Below are 27,560 nucleotides of genomic sequence, written 5' to 3'. Positions count from 1 at the left end.
TTCTCCCCGAAGCTTGTAATCTAGGATGGGGTCCATCCAGCTCAGCTCATGTGAGACGCAGCAAACCTCAGGTTCTTGGTCCACACTTCTTTCTCAGCGCACCTCCACATATACAGATTGGTTCAGCTTAGTTAGAGTTGAACTTGCAAGCTTGGAGAGTGCGTCGGCTTGTGCGTTCTGACCCCTTGGGATTAACTCGACTTCAAGGGTTCTCAGCTTCGCAATAACTGTTTTGATCTTTGCAAGGTAAGCTATCATTGAGGGCTCTTTGGCCTCATATTCACCTCGGATCTGATTTACGACGAGCTGAGAGTCTGTCTTTAGACAGACATGCTTGGCTTCCAATGCTATGCACAACTCTAAGCCAGCGATTGCTTCTTCATATTCGGCTTCATTATTTATTATGACTACCCCTGCCCCCGAACCATTTACGATGGAGGATCCATCCGTGAAAACAGTCCACATTTTCTTTTCCTTGTCTAGGGTCTCTTGATAAAAACGCTCGGCCAAGAAGTCCGCCAAGGCCTGAGCCTTGATGGCTGCTCTCGGCTGGTAGCTGATGCTGAACTCAGTGAGCTCGAAGGCCCACTTTGCGAGCTTACCAGATTTCTCAACATTGTCGAGGACTTTTTCCAGCGGCTGATCAGTTAAGACCACTAATTGATGGCAATCAAAATAGGGCCTCAGCTTCCGAGCGGCTACCACTACTGCATAGGCAACTTTTTCGAGTAAGGGGTAACGAGTCTCGGCATCTGTCAGAGTGTGACTGACGAAGTAGATCGGCTGTCGAATTTTTTCTTCTTCCCTTAGCAAAAACGCGCTTATAGTGGCCAGGCTAACTGCCACATATAAGTATAAAGTTTCTCCTTCGGCAGGGCGTGCCAACGTCAAGAGTTGACCTAGATGTTCACAGAGTTGTCTAAAGTCTTCTTTTTGCTCGTCTTCCCAAATGAGCTCTTTGGTTTTTGGGAGTTTCAGCGCTTTAAAGAAGGGTAACCTCTTGTCCGAGGCTCTAGAAATGAACCTGGACAGGGCAGTCATTCTCCCAGTGAGACGCTGAACGTCCCTCTTTGTTCTCAGCTCGGGAAGGTCGAGCACTGCCTGCTCTTTGGCGAGATTGGCATTAATCCCCCTTTTGCTAACCATGAAGCCGAGGAACTTGCCTGACTTCACGCCAAAGACACACTTCTTCGGATTTAGCTTCATTTGGTGTTTCCTTAGGGCGGTGAAGGTCTCGGCCAGGTCCGCGACATGGTTTTTGTCCTCTTTACTTTTGACGATTGAATCGTCAACATAGACTTCCATGTTGCGGCCTTTTTGCTCGGTGATAACCTGATCAACCAGCCTTTGGTATGTTGCCCCCATATTTTTCAATCCGAAGGGCATCATTATGTAATTATACACACCGGCGCTCGTAACGAAGGCCGTTTTTGCTCGATCATCGGGGAGCATAAGATCTGATGATACCCGGAGAATGTATCCATGAAACTAAGCAGGGCATGCCCACTTGTTGAGTCGACTAGCTGATCGATCCTTGGCAAGGGATAAAAGTCCTTCGGACAGGCCCTATTTAGGTCCGTGAAGTCAACGCACGTTTTCCAGGTGCCATTTTCTTTCTGAACCATCACCACATTGACCAGCCATTCCGGATACTTACAGGGTTCAATGAAACCTGCCTCCAGGAGTTTTTTACTTCGGCTGCGATGTCTCGGTTCTTATTTGCGAAGTAATTCCGCTTCTTTTTCTTAGCCGGTCAACAGGTGGGGTCGACATTAAGCTTGTGAGAGATGAGGTTCGGGTCAATCTCGGGCATGTCTGCTGCTGAGAAAGCGAACACATCTTGGTTGTCCCGAAGGAGTTGGATAAGCTCAACACGGAAGTTCGGATGGAGTCCGAGCCCGATGTTGACACATTTTTCAAGGTCTCCTTCGGTCAACTCTATTGACTCAGTCTGCAGGTCCAGCTCCATTGCTTTGGCACTAGACTCTTCACAATCTGGCCTGTTGTTAATATCAGCAGGCTTCCCAGACCTCGGCTGGTGCTCTGAGTCTTTCGGCTCAGATAAGGAACTAGCTTTTTCTTTCCTAAAAAAGATTTTCCTTATGTTGGGGTGCCTTGGGCCAAAGCACCTAAGCCTTTAGGCTTCTTTGTGCATCGTTCCTTTTCTCTTTCTTCCTCATCATCCCTGTCGTCGCGGAAACTTTTGGATGGCTTGAGGTAGTTACATCTTCGAGCCTCCTTTTGGCTGCCCTGAATTCTTTTGGAGCGTCCCTCGTCCGAGACATATATCATCATCTGATGGTACGTCGAGACGACTCCTTGGATCTTGTGAGTTATGGGTCTCCCCATAATCACGTTGTACACAGACCGAACGTCCATAACCAAAAACTCGTCCATGATATTCCGAGCTGCTCGGTCTTTGCCGATGGTGACAGGAAGAGAAATTTTCCCATCAGGATATGTTGAAGAACCATTGAATCCAGATACCGGGTAGGGTACTGGAGTCAGGTGCTTGGTCTCCAACTTCAGCTGGTCGAATGCCTTCCGAAAGAGGATATTCGCACCACTTCCACCGTCGACGAGAGTTCGCCAAACGTTGTGGTTCGCGATGCCCGTAACGATTACCAGCGGGTTATCATGGGGGTATGCCACCCCCCGACAGTCTTTAGTTGTGAACATGAAGTTTGGCACCGGAGAGTGGGGTGATCGGATGTCAGCATGATTTACTTGATGGGTCAAGCCCCTCAAGTGGCGCTTTAATGCTTTCCGAGAGTATGTTCCTCCGGAAATGACAAGGATGACAAGGAGCTGATGATGGTTCTAAGGCTTTCGCCTTCCCTTTCCTCTGGCCCTGGGTTTTGAACTGCTGTCCTTTTATCTTCCCAGCCTCGGATTGAGACTGGGATTTGTTTTTATTCCATTCTTCGGCCCGGATATATTTATCCGAGGCATCCAGAGCTTCCTCCAAGGTCTGCGGGGGATGCATGACCATGAAGTCAAGGAGCTTTCTTGCCTGCGGGCCGTTTTGGAGTGCGAAAACGGCTAACCCTTGGTCCAGTCTTGTGATTTTGGACGACTCGTTGCTGAAGCGAGTCAGATAGTCTCGGAGGCTCTCGTCCTCCGCTTGCTGCAGACTCATCAGTTCTACAGTTGTCTTCTCCCGGTGATTCGCCGTAGAAAACTTGCTCTTGAATTTGTTGGAAAGGTCTTTCTAGCCGGTTATAGAGCCTTCCCTTACTCCCTTGGTGATCCACGCTTGTGCAACACCTTTAAGGTGGTCGGGAAATATTTGCACCAGGTCGCTTCGGACCTGGGGTTTAGGTACATGTGCCCCTCGTAAGAGACAATGTGGTCTTTCGGGTCCGAAGTACCCTTATAAGTTATGTGTACCGGAATTTTCCCTGTGGGCACATGTTCTTCCAAAATCCTGCTTTGGAAAGGTGAGTTGGTGGGAACCATCATGGCCTTTCCCTTACGTCTAACCGACGGGACCTCGCTCCTCCCTCTCAAAGAGGTTGAAGTGGTTTTTGTCCTCGGATGAGACGACTCGAGATAAGGCTCAATTCCCTCGGGGTAGGTGAGGCGACTATGCACGCTCACCTCCCTTGGGCCAAGACGTTCGTGAACGTTTAGGCGAGCAGGCTCTTGCCACGCGGAGGTGGTATTGCTGCTTTTGTAACTTCGGGAGTCCCGAGTTTTGGAGTTTTTAAAGAACTGAGAGTTCTTTTTCCTCTCCCGTTCGATCCTCCAAGTGTCCTCCTCCCATTTATCCCCGAGCTCCTTGAAGGATGGAGCTCGTCCATTTTCCTCTTAGCCGGTCCTCCGTCTTAGGTTTCTTGGCATAAGAGGTGAGTGGTCACGGGGTGGTGGAAAGGTGCCTCCTTAGGCCTTCATGAGGTCCATGAAGACCGCAACAGCACGTGCCACTTCCTCCGTGGAGGGCCCCGTTTGAGGAGTTATTCTAGGTTGAGACCGATAATGGAAACTTGGAGGGGGACTCTTTGCATTGGATTGACTGGGCCGATATGAGCTAGTCGGCTGGCGAGTATGATGGGATGGTGAACTCTCCGACGCTACCCTTTTCGGGGAAGAGGGAGCTTTCGAAGAAGAAGAAGAAGGTTCTGGTGATGGTGGTATAGGTGGATTCCTTCTCACCATAATTGGACCTTTTCTCGAAGAGGAAAGGTCGTTCTTCTTAGTACTCTTTCCGCTCTTAGTCATTTTTGCTAAGATTGGTTGATTTTTGGCTTGCTTTTGAATGTCACTCCCCACAGACGGCGCCAAATTGTTTCCGATGAAAATAATAGGACCTTCGACAAGGCCCTTTTCTAGGGTTGAAGACTGATCTCGGTCCAAGTTACGACGGGGCCGAGGGTTTCCTGCACAGCAAACACACGTAAACTGGCCTCGGGATTGTGCCGAGGAAGACCCCTCCGATGTCGAAGTCAGTACAGTGTTAGATAGAGAAAGCTATGCAAGAGTATTAATTGCTTGAGGCTTTTTCTGAATGAATGTAGAGAGAGACAATTGAAGGCTTTTATACCTTTGCTCAATGGATGAATGGACCTTAGACCAAGTGGGCTTTCCACCTTGACTGGGCCTTGAATGACTTGACATATGGATTAGAGAATTGAACCTTGCTTTGGGGTTCAAATTGGATCATTTGTGGACTGACCCAATTAGGATGAATTGGACCCAAACAATACTTATAAGAAAGTAGATAATAAAAAAAGAAATGGAATAATTAATGAGCTGGAAGCCATATTTTGGTTGTGGAATTGTGGGCGTTACAGCATATATGTCCGTTAGGATATTCTGCCCTAATGGACTAGATCGAGGATATAAATCAGAATGTCCAATTTTCTGCTACCTTTATTTCTTTTTTAAGGGTTCTTTTTTCCACATATATCAAGTTACAACATTAATGTCTCTTTACCAAATTTGTATACATATACTTCATCAATTAATGGAAATAAAACTATGAACTACTGAATCTAGCAAATAGAAACTATAAATCAGGACTTAAATCTACCACGAGAGCACACGGGTAGGAGGGTTCGATTTATGGACTTCTGGTACAAGGTATTGGTTTGATATACTTCGTATGTAAAATGTAGACCGTACTAAATGTTTGGTTGATAGAATTATTAATTTAAACCTAATACCTTTAAATTCATAAGGTATGAGGTTCAAATGATCAGATCCTTGGGACGAGTTTGGCTCATAACATGCCTCATGATATCAAAATAAGAGGATAAAAATTCATTCCTGAATTGAACCGTACACATTATCATGATTTTATATATCAGGTTTCAACCCTATATCACTCTAATTTTGTTTATAATTTTAAATTTATACCAATTTTTAAGTGATATTTGACTTTAATATAAACAGTCCCAAAAGAATATTAGATGTTAGATCATTCAAGGAATTGAGTTACTGAGAGACAGTTTTATACAAAAAAATTGTCGTTATAAATTGTTTGGCGTGTGCATTTATGATCTACATATTTATTGATAAGGTTTAGAATTTGCAAGAACGATCCCTACGAAAGGTACTTGCAACTTACAACAGCACCATTTTGATGAAAGGTACACAAATTAAATTATCATGATTGGTGACTATTGAAGAGTAAGGATTTGAAGTAGTCAAGATTGGCCCTACACCCTTTGGTTGTTTCCTTTGAGACACTCGGGTAGAAAAACCTTTTTTTTTTTTTTTTTTACAAAGAGTACTAATAAAGATATACGGTAAAACAAAGACAACCAACAAACTATACTATGCAAAAACACTAAAGAGACACTTACGAGCAAACTTTATTCAAGCTAAGTTGGAGTACTTGAAGTCCATACTAGGCCCGCGATCATGCTTTGTACCCACACGAATTACCTAGCAATCTGCAAATGGGCATAGAGAAACTTTAACCGTATGTAAATGGGCATAGAGAAGCTGAGAGCAAATGGAAAAATCGTTCAACATATTGAATTATCTAGCCATATGTAATAAACACAAAATACATATAGTAATTCTACCATGAAAATTTCCTTTAACAACTAGAAATAAAATAAATAAATTCCCTTTTTAAACCTATCGATCGTTTGGGATAAACATAAGCCGAAAAATCTAGGAAATGTACAAATGTTGTGATCAAAAAGCATCAAATGTAAATTACTTAATGAATCTTATAATAGAAAGATGATGAAAGAAGAAATTAAGTGAAGATGGGAGATGCATGGTAACCAAGATGAAATAAATACCGCTAAAAATCAATTAATCACTCTTTAATTTGTCCTATCTCCATCAAAATTAGTTGAATCTTAAAAACCATCCAAAACTTGTGCATACTTGCTCAATTCGTGGGTTTAAAAATTGGACCATTTTAGCTATTACGTTCATGAACTAGTCAATTTATAAAAACAAAAACAAAGTCATTATCTTGTAATTTGTGTAGGTCATAATGATGTTATTATATAGACAATACTAGAGAATCACAAATTTCTCCACGTCAAAAAGATTGATTTTAGGTTGAAACTGACACCAAATGATCAACATGATTCTTGCATAATCTCAAAATAAATACATTGATCTATTTCTTCTAGTTAGATGTTATATTCCTTCACTTTATTTCTTATCTTACATAATTAATCTTTAGTTCTTGTCTAGGACAAGAAAAAGCGCCAATCAATAGTATCAATTAGGCAAAAGAGGCTAATCACGCACTAAAGTATAGTGATATTAAGCTTTTAGGAGTTTTAGCCTTTTAGGCAATATGTAATTGGGAAGACTCAGTCGGCAATATTACCCAAAAAAAAAAGGGAAAAAGAGAATGGATGAGCTAGAGAAATACTTATCTATACTACTTTCTTTGTTCTTTATTACTTGACCTTTAAATCTTTAATCATTAATAACTTTAATTCTCTATAGGTAAATATTATAAAATTTATATATTGTAGTAGTACTTATTGAGATGATCATAACTCGTAACCTCCAACACATAAAGGTAATACATTAATCATCTCAACCAACTTTAATTAATGTTTTAAATGTCACATATCATTTTATATTCCTTTCATTTATTAGATAAATTAGAGGTTATATAATTTATTTATTTTTCATAAGATTAGAAAATAAATACAAACATAAAAAAAAAAAAAAAAAAAAAAAAAAAAAAAAAGTGACACCTGAGATAACGCTCAAACCACACACTAACTATACAAACAATTACCCGGGCCATACACTAGGTTATAGCATAATCACTGTGATGTGTTGATTTTAATGTAGGTAGTTGTAGGAATATTACCTAATAGGCTAATACGAGTACTTTTCTAGCTTGGTAATTTGATGTGTTCTTGACCTTCTTTGTCTGAATTGTGATGATTCTTAAGTACCTCTAATCTCTATGGGTGTTTATCATTAAAGCGTTGGTTGACATTTTGTCATTTACACGAGTTTGCACTAGTAGAAAAATAGAAATGAGCATCGGTTCAAAACCGGCTTTTCGCACCGGTTTTAAACCGGTGCTCATTTGAGGGATGCGAAAAATAGAAGAAAGTCGCACCGGTTCAAAACCGGTGGTAATATTATTTAATAGCACCGGTTAACCGATGCGAATTTGTGGTTACTAGCACCGGTTAACCGGTGCCCATTATGCCTTTTAAAAAAAATGCATTTTTTCACTTAAAAGTCAGCAGACAATGAACAACAAAACACCAAAATCGTAATATACATTGATCACATATATATTCATCTAAAAAATTGTTATTTTACAATTTATTAAAAAAAAAAACTGCAACAATGAACAACAAAACACCAAAATCTACATCTTGAATCCTTCTTCTATGTGGAGTCGTAAACTACTACCTGCATCAAAAAAAAATTCTGAAGGAATACTACCTGCATCAATTGAAACACCAAAATTAATAAAACCCACAATAAAAACCAAAAAATTGTAACGATCTAGTAGAAACCTAGAACAAAGAAAAACCCAGAACCCAGAACGATCTAGTAATTATAATACTCAGAACAAAGAAAAACCCAGAACCCAGAAACTTCGAACCTATAAAAAACCCAGAACCCAGAAACCCAGAAAAACCCAAAAAACCCAAAAAAAATACCCAAAGAAACCCAGAAAAACCCAGGACCCAGAAAAAACCCAGAACCCAGAAACCGAAAAAAACCCAAAAAAACCCAGAACCCATAAACCGAAAAAACCCCAAAGAAACCCAAAAAACCCCAGAACCTAGAAACCCTAAAAAACCCCAGAAACCCGCAACTTCGATCATACTACATCAATTAAACCAAAAAAAAATCATGGCAATTTAACATGAATAATTGAACCAAAACGCAAAGCTAAAGAACCCAGAAACCCTAACCTCAAATTTCTGATTTTCTAATCGAAAATTCATTTAAGTTTGTTGTGGTTGTGGTTGTGCTTGGTTCTGATGACGGTGGTTGATGCTTGCATGGTTCGGATAATTAACGGCGGCGACGGCGATGGTTGTTGTGCTTGGTTTCGAAACTTCGACTAAGGCCGATGGTTGTTGAGAAGAGGAAGAAGAATGAGAGATGAGAGAACAACAAGAGATGAGGAAGAAGAAGATGAGAGAACAACGAGAGATGAGGAAGAAGAATGAGAGATCAGAGAAGAACGAGAGATGAGAGAGAAGGAGAGAAGAACGAGAGATGAGAGAGAAGGAGAGAAGAACGAGAGATGAGAGAGAAGGAGAGCATGACATAGAGAGGCGGATGAGAGAGAGAGGGGTATATAGGGTTTATAAAATTAAAGGGGCATCGATTAACCGGTGCCATTTCTTTTTCTTTTTTTGGTTTTCATTTTCTAAAACAAAAAGCATCAGTTAACCGGTGCCATTGTATTTTTGCCCACCGGTTTTTAAAAACCGGTGCTCATTCTTCGATGCTCATTTCTATTTTTCTACTAGTGTTGTTTGTCAATGTTAATTGACTCACCTAAATCACTATTTATAATTTGACGAATACAATTATTGCTGATTATAACTGAACATAACCGATTGAATCGAGTTATCTATTAATTAGTTTCTTTTTACTATAAGTAAATTTTATCAATTACATCTACTAGTAATTTTTACATTTTATAACTAATTTTCTTAAATTAAAGCTTATGTATATTAAATTAATATTTTTTATTTTTTAATTGATAAGAAAGACCCTGATCAAACCTCAACCCTCACGCTTTTTTAGTCCAGTATCTGCAGGTCAGGCACTTGGGAGTAGAGGGGAGGGTAAAAGAATGTCTACTCCAAAACACCCTCACTTGGTAGGAATCGAACCCCAGACCTCTACGATCAAATGTAAGAAACTTACCAAGTGAGTTAATAATTTGTCAGTAATCAATGAATTTTATCATTTTCTCCGTTTTTTCATTATTATGCTTTGAGCTAGATTCGAACCCGTAATCTTCGACACATAAAGGTAATACATTTACCATCTCAACCAACTTTAATTAATGTTTTAAATTTCACATAACATTATATATTCCTTTCATTTATTAACTAAATTAGAGGTTATATAATTTATTTATTTTTCACAAGATTAGAAAATAAATACCAATGAGGTTTAAAAAAAAAAAAAAAAAAAAGTGACACCTGAGGCAACGTCTAGACTACACACTAACTATACAAACAGTCGAACATAATTATCAAATTAAAGAAGTACAAACTAGCAACGCGAGGCATCACACGGGCCACACACTAGTTTATAAAATTAAAATGAGCCCAATAAAATGTCAATAAAAAAAATAAAATAGTACTTGTATAACTTAAGTAAGAACGCTCGTTCAAAAGAAAATGTGTTCTTATACGATTATTATTATTATTATTATTATTATTATTATTATTATTATTATTATTATTATTATTATTATTATTATTATTATTATTATTATTATTTATTTATTTTTATTTTTATTTTTTTTTTTTTTTTTAATGGCCTTCTAAAAACTTCAACAACAAAAAAAAAGACAATTTTGTCCAATCGTGTTTACCACATAACGCCCACATGGTGACATGGTTAGGCATACGCAAAACTTTAAAAGTGGTTACACAAGTAGAATTTTAGTATGAGACGATTTAAAATAACTTGAATAAGCTCGCTATTGTGATATTTTTACCTTTCTTTAAGCTAATTTTATGCGTCATAATAGAAAATTAGTGACACGGTTTCACCAAAGACTTATGTAAGCAAACATTGTCTAATCAAATAATATACCATAACTGAGAAGCTGAAAGAGAGAGATGAAGAGCTCACGAGGGTACAACTGCCTTGCACATTAATGTAGTATAGTTGGAAAGTAGACATTTAATAAGCATGATAACCATATATTTCAATGCGAAATGATAAGGATGCCAGAAAAAAACCCAAGAATGTGGTTGAGTATAGTTATTGTTGCCCGTAACAAAACCTCACCCAAGAGCCATAGACGTCACCGACAATTTCGCCTCATAAACGATAGGTAGTACAATCATCTCGACGTAATTAATGGCAACACACATTAGAACAAGAGATAGGGAACTCTAAACTCCATAATAAGCTACTTGACAGTACACTTCTGAGTACCTAAAACAAATCGAATTACTCATTACCTAAATATGACTTGATCCCAACGACACGTTCGTCACTTCTAGCTACAAAGGCGTGCGTGAATTTACGAGTCTAATCTGCAGTGTGAGATTCCTGATCCCCCACAAATGTATTTTCCATAGTTCTATCTGCTAGAGTTAAGATAGAGTACATAGACATAGGAAATGCTCACTTGGCCATACAATAATTATATCCTGAAGTGAACTAGATTAAGGAAAGCAAAACAAGTTACAATTTCTGGAATAAGGGCTAACCGACTAACGTTGCCCATATGAATATAAGGACTTTAGGAGGATACAGAAAATTCGGTGTTTCTTGCAAGTCCCAACAAGTCTGTATAAATAGAAAATTATACATATCTTGTATACCTATGAAAAGTTGGGATGCAATTACAGGTTCTACACTAGGTTTATATAAGGTAATGCGTATGAGTTATAAAAGATTATGACATAGATTGCATAAGCATCTACTACAGAAAAATAATGGAATAGAGCAAAAATGTACAGACCAGATCTCAGTGAACACGACTGCATATCTCGACTTCAAAAGGAGAAAAGGTTTTCTTTTCGCAAATGTTCAAGCATGCCCAAGTGGAAGATTTTTCTCTCTATGACTTGTCAGACTGATCTTCGGATAGTTCTTTTTCACCAAGCACAGCTGAAGATTCATCCAAATTTGTTTCTTCTCCTTCATTTGTAGCATCACCATCACTATTCCGCTCACTGAATTTTAGGCGTACTGGACGACCCATTAGCTCCTACATGAAATTCTAATTTATCAAATTTTAATTTGCAGAAAAGCAGCTTGAAACTACTTCAACATCAAAAGCTATAAACATTGTTGCATGTTTATAGATAAAAAAAAATTGAGCGCTGGGGTAAAGTTGATCAAGTACACCAAAAAAAAGGGGAGTGCGGATCGGAAGAAGCTGGCTATAGAGTATAGAACTATAGATACATGCAACTTTATTCATATATTTCCGGAAACAAGCCAGGCATGACAAAAATAGCTTCAAATGGCTATTAGCCTATTATGATTGGCTTCCCAAACATAAGCCCCCGAAGATATATAATCACTCTTACTATGTTGCGATGCCTAGAAAAAGTTGTTATATTGCTTAAAAATAGCAACAATCTGCACTCGTATTTCCTTAAATAAAAAAAAATTAAAAAAAAAAGATGCTACTAGTCCCTTAATTCCTCCGTATTGCATGGCATTGGACTACAATGAATCGATGAAAGCATTGGATTTAGGCACATCAAAAATTTTCACGGCCACATGCTGCTAGAAGCAAAAGGTTTTGGCCTTAAAATTCATTTCAGCCTTCATTATGGTTAAATGCTCTTGCTTGACTTGCCTCAAATGGAGAGCTGAAGTCCAAGAGCATCACAGTGGCACAATGCAGGTTGAAATTCATCGCAGGCAATATAATGGAAGAATCTAACAAATCTGATGGACAGAAAAAGAAAACAAAAAAAAAGCCTAAAAATCAAAAACTTTGTACTATGACTGTTAATTTAAAACAGAGGGCGTATTAGGGTCAAGAGCAGAACAAATAATTTACCTTCCCATCCAAAGAAGTGAGTGCAGCCTCTGCATCTTCCCTTGTGTTAAACGAGACAAAACCATAACCAGCAGATCTTAAAAATGGAGTACTCTCAAAAACAACCCTAGTTGAAACAGGAGTGAAATCAGATGAAAAGAATTCTTTGAGGTCAGTGGATCTCACTTTCCATTGGAGATTGGATACATAAAGTTTATATACTGTCTCTTTAACAGGTTGAACTGCAGGAGGTTGTGGTCGAGGCTTCTTTAGACTCTTTGCAAACTCCACCCTAATAGTTCTCCCAAACAATTCCTGAAGCATAAAAGCATAACTTGTGTGATGTAGTTACTAATTAGTGAAATACGAGTATCAACATAAGATAAGAATGTGAATATCCATTTTATTGCAATGAATATGAATCAAGCTTTATTATTTATTTGTAATAGGACCTGATTAAATTTCTGTCCTATTGGTAAATAATCTCTTGAAAACAATTTCTAATGCTGACAGCATGTATAGCCACTTCCAAGACCAACAGCCATATAGCCAGTTGACAAAAGCAGCTAGATTCCAAAGAAAAAGTTATCATTCTTTTTATATAACCAGGATAGCTTGAGTAGTTATAAATTTAATCAAAGTGAGCCATACTAGAAAATACAGATATATTAAGTTCAATAGGTCGTAAACTCTTACTGGCCAAACATAAGGAGTTGATTGACAATAATACTTTCGATGAACGATTGAGAAACAATAAAAAACACATTGCCAAAATTATGAATGCATTGGTACACAACACCCTGATATTAGCCTATCAATCCCACATTCCCACATCTTACTTCTGTGCAGAGGATTGAGAAAAACCAAATTAATTATACAGCCACAGCAAAAACAACAATCTCGTTGCACAAAACAAGATGATAGAGTTTTCTGAAATGACAATAGCAGATCATTTCCTGGTACAATACTTAATATGAAAATTGGAAAAAGAGAAATCTGAGGTTCAAAGATCTTCAGTGCAGCACCCAGCAGCAATTTGCAAAAGAAAGCATTGCATTTCTGTACCTTAGATGGACAGAAATCTAGGATCCACCTATAGCTAAGTCCTTAAAATCAGTCTGGCTGTGGCGTTTAAGCCTAAGCACTCACATGCAGAAATAGTTTATGCATAAAAAGAGATTTAAAATTAAAAAAAAAAAATAAAAAAAATATAAAAAAAAAAAAAAAAAAACCTGTGTAGCAAAAAGATTCATTTTCTAGGACTCAAGTCTGCCCTCTTCGACCATACTCCCACAGAATGAACAATGGAATATTAGGTTGACATAGAACACATATAAACCTACTAGATCATTCCTGAAAATTTTCTGTAGCAATTCTTCGACCTTACCATAAGATGTTATTGCGTTTAATTTATCAGAGACTAGACCTATTTTTTGACCGAAAAAATTGTGTATGTGAGAAAGGACTTTCAGACAATAATGCTGCATATAACCACATTATCCACAGATTCCCCTCTGCCCCCTATTAGCTTCCCTAGCAGAGTTGCAGCTGATTATATTAACACTGGTACCACATAAAGCTGTCATCCAGGACTTATTATTTAACACTAAAATCTCTGAATACAATTAGTAAATCACAATTGGTCATGGATAATTGTTGAGTATTTAACAGCATAAAAGGCTGCTTGAACCAACTCAGAGCAAGTCAACTAAACTCTAAAAATAACCTTATTCAGCAACCTCAATAATTAGTAACTGCACAACAATCAACTGGTCACGAAAAATAAACTTTACCCAACCTTTCCATTCAAATATGGAAGCAATTTATTGTATGACGGATTTCATTTATCTTTTTATCCATACACTACGTACTATTTTCACAAAATTTAATAACCTAGTACGTAAGAAGTCCAAGTGCATATGAAAGTATTGCAAAAAACATGGCATCATATCATACTATGACATAACTAGACTATTCACACTTGACAAAACATCCTCAGTTCCTGACTTGGACTTCAAACATAATCATTCTCATACCAAAGGAGTTAATTGTAATTTTTTGAACAATATCTAGGAAAAGGCTAGGTTCACACTTGCAATCTGGCACTTATTCTCGACTCAATTCCTTTTGTAGATTTAATGTCTAAAAACTAGACATGAGATGTCAGTGAAATGAAGAGGCAAACAGGTGGAGAAGATATTTTGCAATTAAAAGTGGTCTCAAGACTGAACTGAAGTAAAGAATGCATGAATGCTTCCTGAACTTGGGGTAGAACAAGAAATATAAAATACTTCGTAATATATTCAACAATGCACACGTGTACAGAACAACCAAATGGAAGAACTGTATTTGTAGAAATTTACATAAGTCCTACCACTTCATGTAAAACACACACAATGTGCATATAGGTAGGCAAAGTTGTAACTTGTAAGCTCTTAAGTTGTGTGGAGCATGAGCTTGAGCTCCCTCTTAAAGAATCAATATCTTCCTCCATTATCTCCACAACTTACACTTTATACAATTCATCACCTAGATATTGCACTTGTTAATTATGGGTCACCATACTATTACTCCAAGAACTATAATCTTCTCATCTTCATGTCCTATATGTCAGTGATATTAAATTCTGCTCGTCAAGCATTATAGCAACAATATCATCATTTATCAACACCCAGTTATCCGGCATAAGGTCGCACTCAGGGGATAATGTATGCAACTAAAACCTTACTAGTAAACATTCTCTAATCCTCAAATTCGCATTCCCACACACCAAACGCCCACCAGATTGTGTAAGAATGTATAGGAACCCTTACACACCCTATATTTCTTCTTCCTCCCACCCCTTTTTTGGTGCCAATCTTACACAATTGCAATAATTTCATACTTCAATTGTTTTAATTTTCTTTTCAATTCTACCAAAAAATTCAATACATAATTCTAAACAAAGTAACAAACTAACAAAATTCAACCCAAGAAAATTTATACCTTGGAGTGAAATTTATCAATAACAACCTGAGCTTCATCTCCGGAATCCATTGTAACAAATGCATATCCTCTGTTCTTCCCATCTTTATTTCTAATCAACTAAAACAATTTCCAACAAAGAAAAAAACATCAAACAGAGTCAAAAATCAGAAATAAAACAATACCCAAAATCAAACCCCGTCTACATCACTGCCTTTTACGACTCTCAACAGACCCTAAATTAAGAAATTACCTCAACATCCTTGACAGTACCACACTCACTAAACACCTTCTTCAAATCATCAGAAGACAGAGAAAAGGGCAAATTGACCACATAAAGTTTCCTCTTTTGAACATTATTATCCTGGGTTTCATTGGGAATTTCCTCTAATGCTTCAACTGCAGATTGTAGTTCAAAGTTTGGCCTGGTAAAGGGGGTATTTGAGGGGTAAAGGGGGAATTTAAGAGGAGAAGAAAGGGTAGAATTGGAAATGCGAAGATGAAATTGAGAAGGTGATGAAGATTTAGATAAGAATGGAAGTTTAGAGAGAGTGGGAGAAGGGAGTGAAGTGTGGAGATGAGAGAAGAGGATAGAGGTTGTTGCTACTCTTGCTTCCATTGATAATCCTACCTTCATTTTTTTATTTTTTTTTCCTTAACTCCTGGATTTTTGATGTGTTTCTTCTCCTAAATTTTTGTTGGCTCATAGAGTCGTAGTCATTAAAATGCAACGCATAGATTTATTAGGGGCAGGTTCTCTCCTACTTGTTTCAGATACTTATTTTATTTTTTAATAAATTTAGATCAGATCAGAGATATTCAGATCAAATTAGAACTTTTAATTATAATTTACTTATCACTAAATATCGTTAATTGCGTATTACAAAAAATTATGAAAATTACATATTTGAAAAGTTCATAATGAGACGAATATAACAAGATCTATTTTAATGATGTTTTTCTTTATAGATTAGTATAAAAATGCGGTCAAAGTTTAGTCAAATTATTAGATTAGATCAGATCAGTTAATAAAAATTCAGATAAGACCTCAGACCTTATAAAAATCAGACCAAATCTCCTTGTTTTAGGTGAAGAGAACAAGTCCTAGGAATTCAATTGCTTTTAAACGCGGCGTTTACTTGTTTTAAGGGAGGATTTTTTTTTCTTACAAAGAGACACATAAGTTTGGATAAAAGGGTGGTTCTTAATACAGCTGCACACAAGACAAAAAATTCAGTAGGTCCAATTGATAAAAGTTTCAACGAATGTACATTTGTACTCTTTAAGTCTTTAAAATAGAATAGATATGTCAAAATGGTTGAAAGGGTCTGAGTCAATAAGCTTGCTTTGATTAAAATTGTATAGTCGATACAAAGCATTTGTGATACAAATTTTTTGTGAAATTTGACATCTTCATTTCATTTGTGTTACTACGTATGTTTTTTATTATGTTTGTTATTATACGGAGTTGATTTAGACTCTTAAGTTATATTAATAGCATATTTAACTAGTCAAACTCACTCGAATTAGTTTATGAGTTTAATTTCTATTTGGTTTGACCTAGGTTTGGGCAAATAAGGTTCTCGTGTTAGTTGGTTTTTAACTCAAAAAATCTAATTGAGATGTTTTGACAAATAATCTTTCCATTTGTTAAGATTTGAGGGCAAATATCACTAATATTGATGAGACAGTTGCAAAAGTGTAATAATATGCTCAATTGACTTACTATCATCATTATAGTGATTACACTATATACTTTTTTTATTAAATAAAAAAATTTTGTTATCCCTTTAAAGTTTGAAATAGAGGGATCATCAATAACTTGATCCACTGCCTCAACCTGACTCAACCCGGAAAAAGTATGAGTTTATGCAAAACGCATTTTTAATTATAAACCCGAGCAAACCAATAATAAGCATACACAAGTTTTTTTTAATTCGGGGTACTCAAGATCCTTGACAGATGGGTTGCAAACTAGCATTTGCCAGATTGCTAGGTGATCCAAAACAAGAAGAACCAAGAAGCCCATTACTATCTTGTCGTACTCTTAAGTCCTAGCTAGAGTAGACCCCAATACACAACACTATTTCCTTCATAAACTGGGCTCCAAAGTTTCCAATCTCGAGGACAATAAAGGGCATCATATCTCAACCCTTTAATCTGGCAATAAAGAACAAAAGCTCATCTCAATTTCAAAAAGCACATCAAATCCAATTATACTTGGACTTTTTATTCCCAAACACAAACCTTTTACACATTACCTAAGCTTCTATTCTCATGCACCCAAAAAGCTCCTCATAACACATTAACACCCCATTTTTATTCCACAACAAAATCAAATCCTTTCAAACATCTTACCAATAATAAAATGGCCTTAAGCAACAATGTCATAGGAGCCATAAACTTCCTAGGCATACTCCTTGCAATACCGATTATCGGTACCGGTATATGGCTAGCTAGTGATCCTGAAAATTCATGTATCAAGATTTTACAATGGCCGGTTATTATTATAGGTGCATTGACCTTAATTGTTGCCCTAGCCGGTTTCGTTGGCGGGTTTTGGCGTAACGCTCCTTTACTTATTTTTTACCTTATTGGTATGCTTATTATGATTATTTTGTTAGCTTCTTTGGTTGTTTTTGTGTTCATGGTTACCTCTAGAGGGTCCGGTCACCCGGCCCCTAGCCGGGCTTACTTAGAGTATCGCATCGATAGTTTTTCCGGTTTTCTTCGACGGAGAGTCCATGGACCGTTTAAATGGGCCGTGATTAAGAATTGTTTAAGCTCTACTAGCGTTTGTCCTGAGTTGAACCAAACTTATACCACGGCTCAAGATTTCTTCAATGCTCCTCTTTCTCCTATACAGGTAATTTTATTTAACACAATGTCTAGTTTTTTTCTTAAAATATCTATTATTATTACTACTACTACATGTGTTTAGTTTGTTAATTATATGATTAGCTAGCTTAATATAGGTGGACATGAAGAATTAATTAACATATATGTTAAGAAAGCATGCATAGAATATTTGTTGATGCTTGATTATGAAGATATATATGTTGCATTTTTGAGTTCTTAATCTTGATTAATATCTCGAGTTTTTTTTTTTTTTTTTCCCCAATGTGACTTAGATCTGACCTTTTGTATGTATTGTTGTGGTGATGACTTTAAACCTGTTACAAGCCATACAAAAGTTGAGAAATTAACGTCTTTAAGAAAAGCCTTTATTTTAGTTTCTTCTTAATCTTGAAAATTACTTAAGAGTTAATTTTGGGGAAAAAAGAGGCATTAGTAAACACTTTAAGCCATTATATGAGATAAGTAAGTGACAATGTAAGCTCTATTTTAGAAGTATAACCTAAATGTGTGTTGCGATTAGTGGTTCCACATTTAAAATGTAACCTTGTTGGACTTATATGTGGTCAAACTCTCTATCGTCGTAAGTAAATATATCATCACATAATAATCGCTAATTGCTCACGAAAATTAAACATTTGTATTAGCTTTATACAGGGGACAAAGTACCTGTCAGGCATGCTAATGACAAATTAAGCTCCTTAAGCTAAGAACACTATGATTTATAAACACAGATCTTTAAAAAGCAGAAAAGGCAGAAGATTCCCCAACCCATTGCATACATATTATTACATAGTACTTCTCAAATTCTCATGTCATTATATAAGAATCTATGCACATTAACACATTGTATTACAATATATAAATGAAATCTTAATTAATTACCCAAATACAATTTATTCTTTACTTAGCACTGATGTTATTCCAAACTTTATGTTATACAGACAGGATGTTGCAAGCCACCAACAGCATGTGGTTACACATTCATAAACCCAACATTTTGGATAAGCCCAATTGACACTGCTGCTGACATGGATTGCTTAGCATGGAACAATGACCAAACCCAACTTTGCTACTCTTGTGAATCTTGTAAAGCTGGTTTACTTGCTAGTATTGCAAGGCAATGGAGGAAGGCTAATATCATCTTAATCGTTACACTATTCGCGCTTATTTGTGTTTATCTTATTGGTTGTTGTGCTTTTAGGAATGCCAAAACAGAAGAGATTTTCCGAAAATATAAGCAAGGTTATACATAGTAAGATATGTGACCTAAACCTTTGCTTTATATTAAGATTAATTGGACATATTATGTTTAGTTTAAGCTACATCATGGTTTGTTTGATATGGTTTTCTTGTAATTTCATTCAAATTTGTAATTTTAATTGTATTTGTTTTAGATTTGCGTAGATTTTGTGGGAGAAGTGTAATATTCTTTTCTTGTGGTGGGGTTTTATGGGAGACTGAGAAGAAAACTTTTTGAAAGAATGGTGATTATCTCTATAACGAAATTTGCGGGGGGGGGGGGGGGGCGCCTAAAGGTGAACATGCTTCGATGATAACAAATGTTTTTTTAAGCTATATGTTCTTATTATATGATGTTAATATGTTACCATTAGAGAATTTAGCTCTAAAGTTGAAATTGCTACTTACACACAAAACTATATAAGTAGCAAACTACATCCAGGAAAACACGACTCTTATCTAATTATTGTACAACGTTAAGAAAATTTGAGGACATGGTATGCATTATTATACATTTACACATGCACATGTATTCTTTTACGAGTAATGTAGTGCAATGTTACTAATTTTGAGCAAAAAAGTACATGAAGGCATGAAGCTACTCTAATCCAACCAATTAAAGGAGAGGCTCATAAAACTAGCCACTTAGCTAGTCGGATCTAGTTTGTTAGCCTGGCTACTAAACCAAACGCATCACACTATACACATACATCACATTAACTGATATTTGTGCTTTACACATAAGGTAAACATAGTTACATAGTTATGTTGGTTATTTTTTTACAAAAATATAAACTTTTTATAACGTATACACATTGATAATTAAAGGCACCATTAACAATTGTCCCAGTCAAATTGGGGAGATAAATAGAACAGAAAAAGTATATATGAAATTAAAAATATTTAATGATATATAAACACAAATAAAAACTTAAGATAGGATTTGATGGAATTTGCTATGATTATTTCTAAAATAAGCAAATACAAACCTGCCTATTTACTACTCCTCAACAAATTCACAAGCTGAGCCTGTCTGTCTTTGGGCCTGGCACAAAGTCAACATTACTCTGTTTGTAGCCATTACTCTCTGAGCTTTTAGCGTGGGATTTTAATCTGGCCCAATGAGCTTGAGGCCTCTTCACATATAATGGGCCACATTATTTATCATGAGTTACCCTACTTAACCAAATTTGTGTTCCATGTTTGGGGGTTGAAACATTTTGACCAGAATCCCCAATTCCATGGGAATTGGAAAGTGTAACCATTAATTTGGAACGGATAATAAATCAAAGACATTGGTTTTCGTACTCAATGTAGCTTAGCCTAGAACAACTTAAGTCTAGTAACTAATGGATTTCTTGAAATGATGCATAATTCTTTGTATTTGGGAGCATCAACCATAATGCTGCAAATTTCATTTATCGGAAATGGTTAGACTTTAATTAATGACTTCGCACTTATCTCTATTCAATTTATTCCACCATGAATAACAGAATAAGTCAACTCGTCCTTTCTATTTGGCTTTAGTTAATGTATTGCCTCAGTCAACGCTACATATTCAATACAGACTATATCTTCCACCTGCAAGCACCAGTAAGGTCAACGGTTACTGTCAAATTGTGTTACAAAAAAATTGCACAAGGAGTAATGTCAACGGCTAAACTCAATTGGATTGTATTGCTATAAACCCTGAAATGTTATCCATAAATGATACAATTCGATATAACTATTAGTCGATCGTTTATAGTACTCCGTAATATACATCGTGTATTATTTAATTGACGGATTAGTACATATATGATACATTGTATTGATTCAATAAAATCATATAGAAGAATATGATGCATATGATATGACATCGATGACGATATGTATAGTTAACAAACTCACAATACCTAACGAAAAACATGGACATATACTCACCAAAACAAAGCAAATAACAGTAGCTGTTCCTCTCCCAACCATATTCCTGTAAGTACACATTCAGCCGTCAGATTTTACCCTAACCACATATATAATTCTAACATGATAATATAAAAGTCAAATTAATGAATTTTGAGTTGACAACTCATTTATGCCATTTCATCAACTATGAACCGTTTCTATCCAAACCAAAATATTAGGTGGAAACATTTTTTTTTCATTTAATAATTTAGGATAATGTTGTATCAAGTTAGCTAAGGTTGAATAATTTGCTACTCTTAATGATAATTAATTAATTAATATCAGAACATAATCTTAAATGTCATAGACTACTTGGAACATTGCTGCTTTTTTGGCATTTTTTCTCCCCTACCCACCAACTTTTTTATCTATATTTTTAATTAATATTATAAAGGGGCCTTAATTCATTAGAGACAGTATTTCAATTATAATCTATTTGATGAATTATATGCTGCATTTTTGTTCACCTGTAGATATGGTAAAGTAGATTCCTGGTGCATTAAAAAACAATTTAAATACTACTCCGTATATCGGAGTATCACTTTATTATTTATGAATGGCCCTCCTCCAACCATATAGTTCTTCAATTCCTTCTAAAGTTTATATATCTTTTGTCTACTTTTATATGGTGTCTAATTACATCTTGGATTGAAATGTCGTTATTTATTATTTTGAGGAAAAATATATAATAATAACTCGTATAAAATATCGAAGTTAGTTCGCTATTCATTATGATCGAAATGATATCAAATCTGCTCACATAATGTCTTAGAGATAGAAGATCGATCGTCATGTACATGCAAGCTCACTTGACATCACTAAAGAGTAGTGAACACACCAAGATCCATTGTATGTCATCTATTAAGCCGAGTATCGTTCAATACAATGAAATTACTATCATACATACGTAGGTAATAATTAACTTAACTAAGGTAAAGTAATCACGTGTATTATTGTTTATATTTTTAAGGAATTATGGAGCAAATGGCATGCATATTTTTAATTAATTTAAAGTGGTGCTACTTCATCATTTGCACAAATTAAACTGTCAAATTGTCCCACGCACGATAGGTAACTATGCATTTTGCAATCTACTCTCTTACCATTTGATTAAATCACATTATTAATATTATTATTATGGCTCATTGCTCTATGTTCAATTAGTTCATATATTACTTTTTTAAATTGTAGATTCGACAATTTGAGTATTATTGGAAGAATATTTATTTAATTTTACGAAGTACATATTAATTGATTTAAATTTCTTCGATCATTTAATAGTTGTGCTTCGACAGTGTATGTGTCGCAATTTTATTTTTATTTTTTTCTTTTTAAAGACAATGAGATAATTTCTTATTAAGGGACTAAAATAATACGTCACGATTTATTATTTAAAATCATATTCACATATACAAGTCAATTAATGTGCAATTTTTTTTTATCGACCGGTGTCATCGAAATAATTACACTAACGGCCTAGCTTCAAGTATGTTGCTATATATACTCACAAGTCACAAGTGACACAACCCGTAGATATCATCTAGCCGACCTCCATTATTTCAATTTCAAAGGTGAAAAATGAATACATCATCAGCATGGTGTAGGCATGAACAAACAAAATGAAGCTTCTTTATTTATGAATATTATCACTAAGAAAAACCTTCAAAAAAAAAACAATCTTTTTTCAATAATAATAGAATAGAAAAGAAAAAGACAGAAACTAAATAAATTGACTGACATCATGGCTAAGGCAAGCAAGTTGATGTAGTTGGGACTTTTATTCAATTGAAAGTTGAAACCTTGCATTTTAGTGGGGTCCTTTTCTTTAATTATGAATGAATGTTTTTAATTTAAGTGAAGGTCCAATTTGTTACACAATTATAAAGAAGCATGACATGATAATACGCCAACTACATAATATTAATTATATTATGCAAATATTTAATATACTATATGGTATGGTGTATAAATTAACTATATATATAAAAGGTCCAATCAATCATGAAGCTTTTGTGAAGGGGATGGATGATGCATATTGCATCTTTAAGGGGAATAAAAGGATGCATATTTTTAAGCTTTTAGTATTTTTATAAAAATTAGAAATATCTTTCTTAATAATTTAATTGCTTTTAGTAGAAATAATTTTGGTTATACATAGCCCACTAACAGCATGGCTGCAGCTTCTGCGATCGCCTATGCATTCACCTTTTTGTACAAGAATAATTAAAGTGTGTAATTTGATATTGTAATAGTTTTTTTTTTTAATTTACTTGTTTAGTCCAACTACTATTAATTACTCCCTATAAATATGAGAATATTATAGATTTGCTATTAAGTCTTGAATTATTACATATGGGAAGAATGATATGCATTATGATTCTGCTTAATGTTCTTTTCATTATACTTGCATATTTTTTACATTATGATTCTCCTAAATGAATTAATTTGCATAATGCTTTGAATAGAAAGTTGGAATTACAATAATCATTAGCGTACACAAACAATGTTTACACATCATGTACTTGGTGTATCGCGAGTCAAATAAGTATCAGACATGTTCTAATAGGTTTAAGGTTCATTCCTAATTCAACACTCTTTTTTCCAAATCGAAGTATAATAAGTTGAATGCAATTGAATAAAACCCTCAATTTCTATCTAATACCGACCACTACATGTAAGAACACTTGTGTTTTAGATGCAACTAAAATATATTCTATACGTAGTATTTATTCACTATGTATTTGTTTATATTGGTTTTAAGAGTCATCCTACTTAATTAGCATATCGTAAAGGCTAGTATGTATTTGTTTATATTGGTTTTAACTTTTAAGAGTCATCCTACTTCATTAGCATATCGTAAAGGCTAAGTTATCAAATATATATATATGCGCCTAATATTATAGGTACGCTAAATTTATTATGTAAAAACAAGTAACAGACTAAGACCAAATTGATGGGATTGGATCCTATATTTTGTACTCATAGCATTGAAGGTAAAGACTAAAGAAAATGAAAGAGGAAGGATGATAGAGCATGCACTTAAGAGTCTAGATTCCATACACATAGGAAGATATTTTTTAGAAATATTTCGTATATGTGTAGGGACAAATTGTGCAAGGCTCATATTTTTACCCAAGAGAATAGGAAAATCATAATTTCATAAACAAATACACAAAAGGAAAAAGTAATCCTGATCTTAATGATTATATACAGATACGGAGCACAAATTAAAAAGCTTTAAATTTATTATTAACAAAATAATTATAATTCGAACAGAATATATTTGACAAGGTTTAGTTTACTCCATAATAATAATCTAAGCTCAAATTATATTTTGTTGATCATACTTTTACATGTCCATTGCATTATATGTTTATTAAAAAATAAAAAGAATTTGTCTCTAAAATATTAGTGAATAGCATCGTTAATAATAAGATAGCAAGTACAAATTTTAACATTCAATAGTTGACTTAATTATTAGTTTAATATTACCCTAATAGAATTGTGGTTTACTTTGTAACTTTAAGTTGAAGTTAAAGAGAAACATATATATATATATATATATATATATATATATATATATATATATATATATATATATATATATATATATATATAACACTTTTAAGAGAGAATAATGTAAAATTGACATGTATAGTGGACAAATTAAAAGGGTCGGTATTTGAATGACAATACTAGTGATTGATGAATCGAGACGACTAATAAACATATATAAGGATAGCATTGCAAAATTGAAATGCTACCAAAAGCATAAATAAGCTAGTACACTCATCCTAGAATTTGGTTCCCACATGGCTCAACCTCCTTCACTTACGCTAAAAATCATGTACTCCTTAAATGAAATGAAAAGATATTACTTCGTATATACCAATTATAATCCAAATTAAAAGGAGAAAATAAAATTCAAAAAAAAAAAAGTTGTAGGGTATGAAATTCGGTTTACGTGTCATTCAACCTTTTTTTCAATTATAAAGAAGAATATAAATAAAGATATAAATATTAGAGATGGCATAAATCCAATTCAACATTTGGGTCTTAATCGTGTCATTTGGGTGAACCCACTAGAATCCTCAAGTCGACAAGGATTTTTTATCTGTTGTTTTAATTTTGTTATTTTATTTAATTATTTTTAATTTTCATATTTTGTTTTTTGTGGTGTATTAGCACTTTCTAAGAAGTGAGCTCTTAATAATACATTTCATAGGTATAGTGGGTCATGCATTATTAAGGCTAAGTGACAAAATATAAAGGCCAAGCTCACCTTACAATTATGAGTTTTTGTCATTGTCACTTAAGTCTCTATTTTTAATTTCTAGTTGAAGGTGTACCGTACATGTAGGAATCGTTTAATTGTAACTAATCCACTTTATTGTTTCTCATCCTCAACACTTAAATCTGTAAAATTCGAAATTTAAAAGTATAATATCTAGCAATAAAATTTTATTCATATAAAGCTTATATTTTTTGGAACTTACGTAAACAGGAGTAAAAATACGGTTATTAATTAGGCGACAAGATGGGAGACTAGTAAGGAGTCTAAATATATATGAATTGTTTGCTCTCTTTTGTCTGTCTAGAAAAATTATTATTGGTTATATGATTGCGTAAGTAACATAACATAAAATATATTACTAACTTATTTGTCTATTCTTATTCACTTTTGGCAAGTAAGTCCAATTGACAATAATATGATAAAATTGCTTTTAAGTTTCAATTTCACAATCATTTGTCATGAAAAAAACTCAAATTTTAACTCTAATAGAACTTAAAAATTGATCTCAAATTTCCACGCCTCTTTTCTAATAGACAAATTACCAAAAATAAGCACTAGAGATTTGATTTAATCAAACTTTAATCCACTAAAATCAACTAATGTTTTGCCAAACTTACCAATTTCGACCATATCCAAAGAATCACAAGCATTGAAGATGCTAAAACAAAACAATCCTTTGACAACATCAACCACCTTCTTCATGTGCGCAATAAATATCTTTTGAATTTCTAAATTTAGATGGGTGCAAACAAAGTATGACCTTCAACTTCTATTTCAGGTCAATGGTGATCTTATCACACGGTCGTGATTTTACTACCATGGGTAAATAGCAATTTAGCATGACGGCCCACGTCAATATTGTTATCAGTCAAAGATTCTTCTAAATCTTCCAAATATTTTGTACATGTTTAATGTGAATATTTTGTACTAGTTGTGTATGCAATTCAATATCCTCGACTCTCCTAAGAAATCAATTAAATACAAGTTTTGACGCTAAGATGAGACATTCAACTTAACATGACACACTTTAGTATCATCAAGTGAACCGTAAAAACTTTGTCAAACATGCTTAGGTTATGTAGTGAAAATGAAATAAACGAGCAAAATCATTAAAGTGTCCTCTAAATTATTCTCAGATTATTCAAACACATACCTACGGATAAACCAAATAATTTAACCAACAACCAATCAAGAGATCGATCGAGTGAATTACAAACATACCAATTGGTACATTGACATTTTTTTATTTTTTTGGTGTTCCACCCGATTCACCCTTTGGGCTGATTCTGATTCGGGGGATTAGTTTTGGGTGATTAGGTTCCAAATCTCTCCCAATTGCTGTTGTGGGGAATCAAATACGGGTCCTCTCTATCAAATGCAGTCCCAACTCCCAATCAACATTGCACCAACAACCAATTGATTGGTACATCCACATGTCATTGTCAATAGTAATTTGGCAAAATGGAAAGTGATTTGTAACGAAATTAACTAGCACTAACGAAATACGGATAGCAAGTTGCAACATGTACAAAAAAAAAAAAAAAAAAAAAAATCCCACTAGCCATAAATGAAATTGGAAGGATAAGTACTCCATCGCATTCCTTCTCGATTAAACATCTTAAGAGTGGGCCCAGTGTGAATGGTAAAAAGAAAAAAGCCCAATTAACGGCCCATAATATAGATACCAAATTTACCACTATTATTAATTGGCTGCTCAAGGCGGTCGACCTTAATTAAGTTCCCGAATTCCACGAATCAAGACACACTTAACTTTACCATCTTCCCAATCAACACTTGCCACGTACCCCTTCACACATTCCACGAGTCAGCCACCATGGACCCCACCATTATTTGGATAGGACAATGAGTACCATTTCCAAGATATTTATTATCTCGCTTTAAACTAATCCAATATTGACTATTAGTCAACTTCACAAACTTTGATCACCAATATATGAAAGATGTACACATTATGACACATACGGTGATATTTACATCAAATAAGTGATTAATATATTATTATCAAAGTTCGAAAAATATAAAATCGAATGTTTAACTATTATTACTAAACGGAAGGATTATTAGTCACTAAAAGACTAA

General features: G+C 34.8%; 2 protein-coding genes across 4 annotated transcripts; one reads left to right on the top strand and one right to left on the bottom strand.

Annotated features, from left to right (window-relative positions):
* Positions 1 to 10,796: 10,796 nt before the first annotated feature.
* Positions 10,797 to 15,863, bottom strand: LOC110732555 (RNA-binding protein CP33, chloroplastic-like). 3 transcript variants are annotated; one of them, XM_021912509.1, is made up of 4 exons: positions 15,378 to 15,859; positions 15,146 to 15,244; positions 12,182 to 12,475; positions 10,797 to 11,374 (listed from the first exon to the last, which is right to left on the bottom strand). In XM_021912509.1, exons 1-4 carry the CDS (start codon positions 15,759 to 15,761, stop codon positions 11,225 to 11,227), a joined length of 927 nt encoding a protein of 308 aa, XP_021768201.1. In that variant the 5' UTR covers positions 15,762 to 15,859; the 3' UTR covers positions 10,797 to 11,224. The 3 variants fall into 3 exon arrangements, with proteins under 3 accessions (XP_021768201.1, XP_021768202.1, XP_021768203.1); XM_021912510.1 differs by having other exon boundaries at positions 11,256 to 11,386; positions 15,378 to 15,863; XM_021912511.1 differs by lacking the exon at positions 10,797 to 11,374 and adding an exon at positions 11,555 to 12,066 and having other exon boundaries at positions 15,378 to 15,863.
* Positions 15,864 to 15,868: 5 nt separating this feature from the next.
* On the top strand, positions 15,869 to 19,383 carry LOC110732556 (protein TORNADO 2-like). The gene is made up of 2 exons (XM_021912512.1): positions 15,869 to 17,990; positions 18,925 to 19,383. The coding sequence occupies exons 1-2, from the start codon at positions 17,493 to 17,495 to the stop codon at positions 19,234 to 19,236; spliced, it is 810 nt and encodes a 269-aa protein (XP_021768204.1). The 5' UTR covers positions 15,869 to 17,492; the 3' UTR covers positions 19,237 to 19,383.
* The last annotated feature ends 8,177 nt before the right edge of the window (positions 19,384 to 27,560 follow it).

The sequence above is a fragment of the Chenopodium quinoa genome, unplaced genomic scaffold (genome assembly GCF_001683475.1).
Source record: "Chenopodium quinoa cultivar QQ74 unplaced genomic scaffold, ASM168347v1, whole genome shotgun sequence".
Lineage (NCBI taxonomy): Eukaryota > Viridiplantae > Streptophyta > Magnoliopsida > Caryophyllales > Amaranthaceae > Chenopodium > Chenopodium quinoa.
Note: the sequence above shows the minus strand (reverse complement) of the source record. Positions and strands in the feature narration are given on the sequence as shown.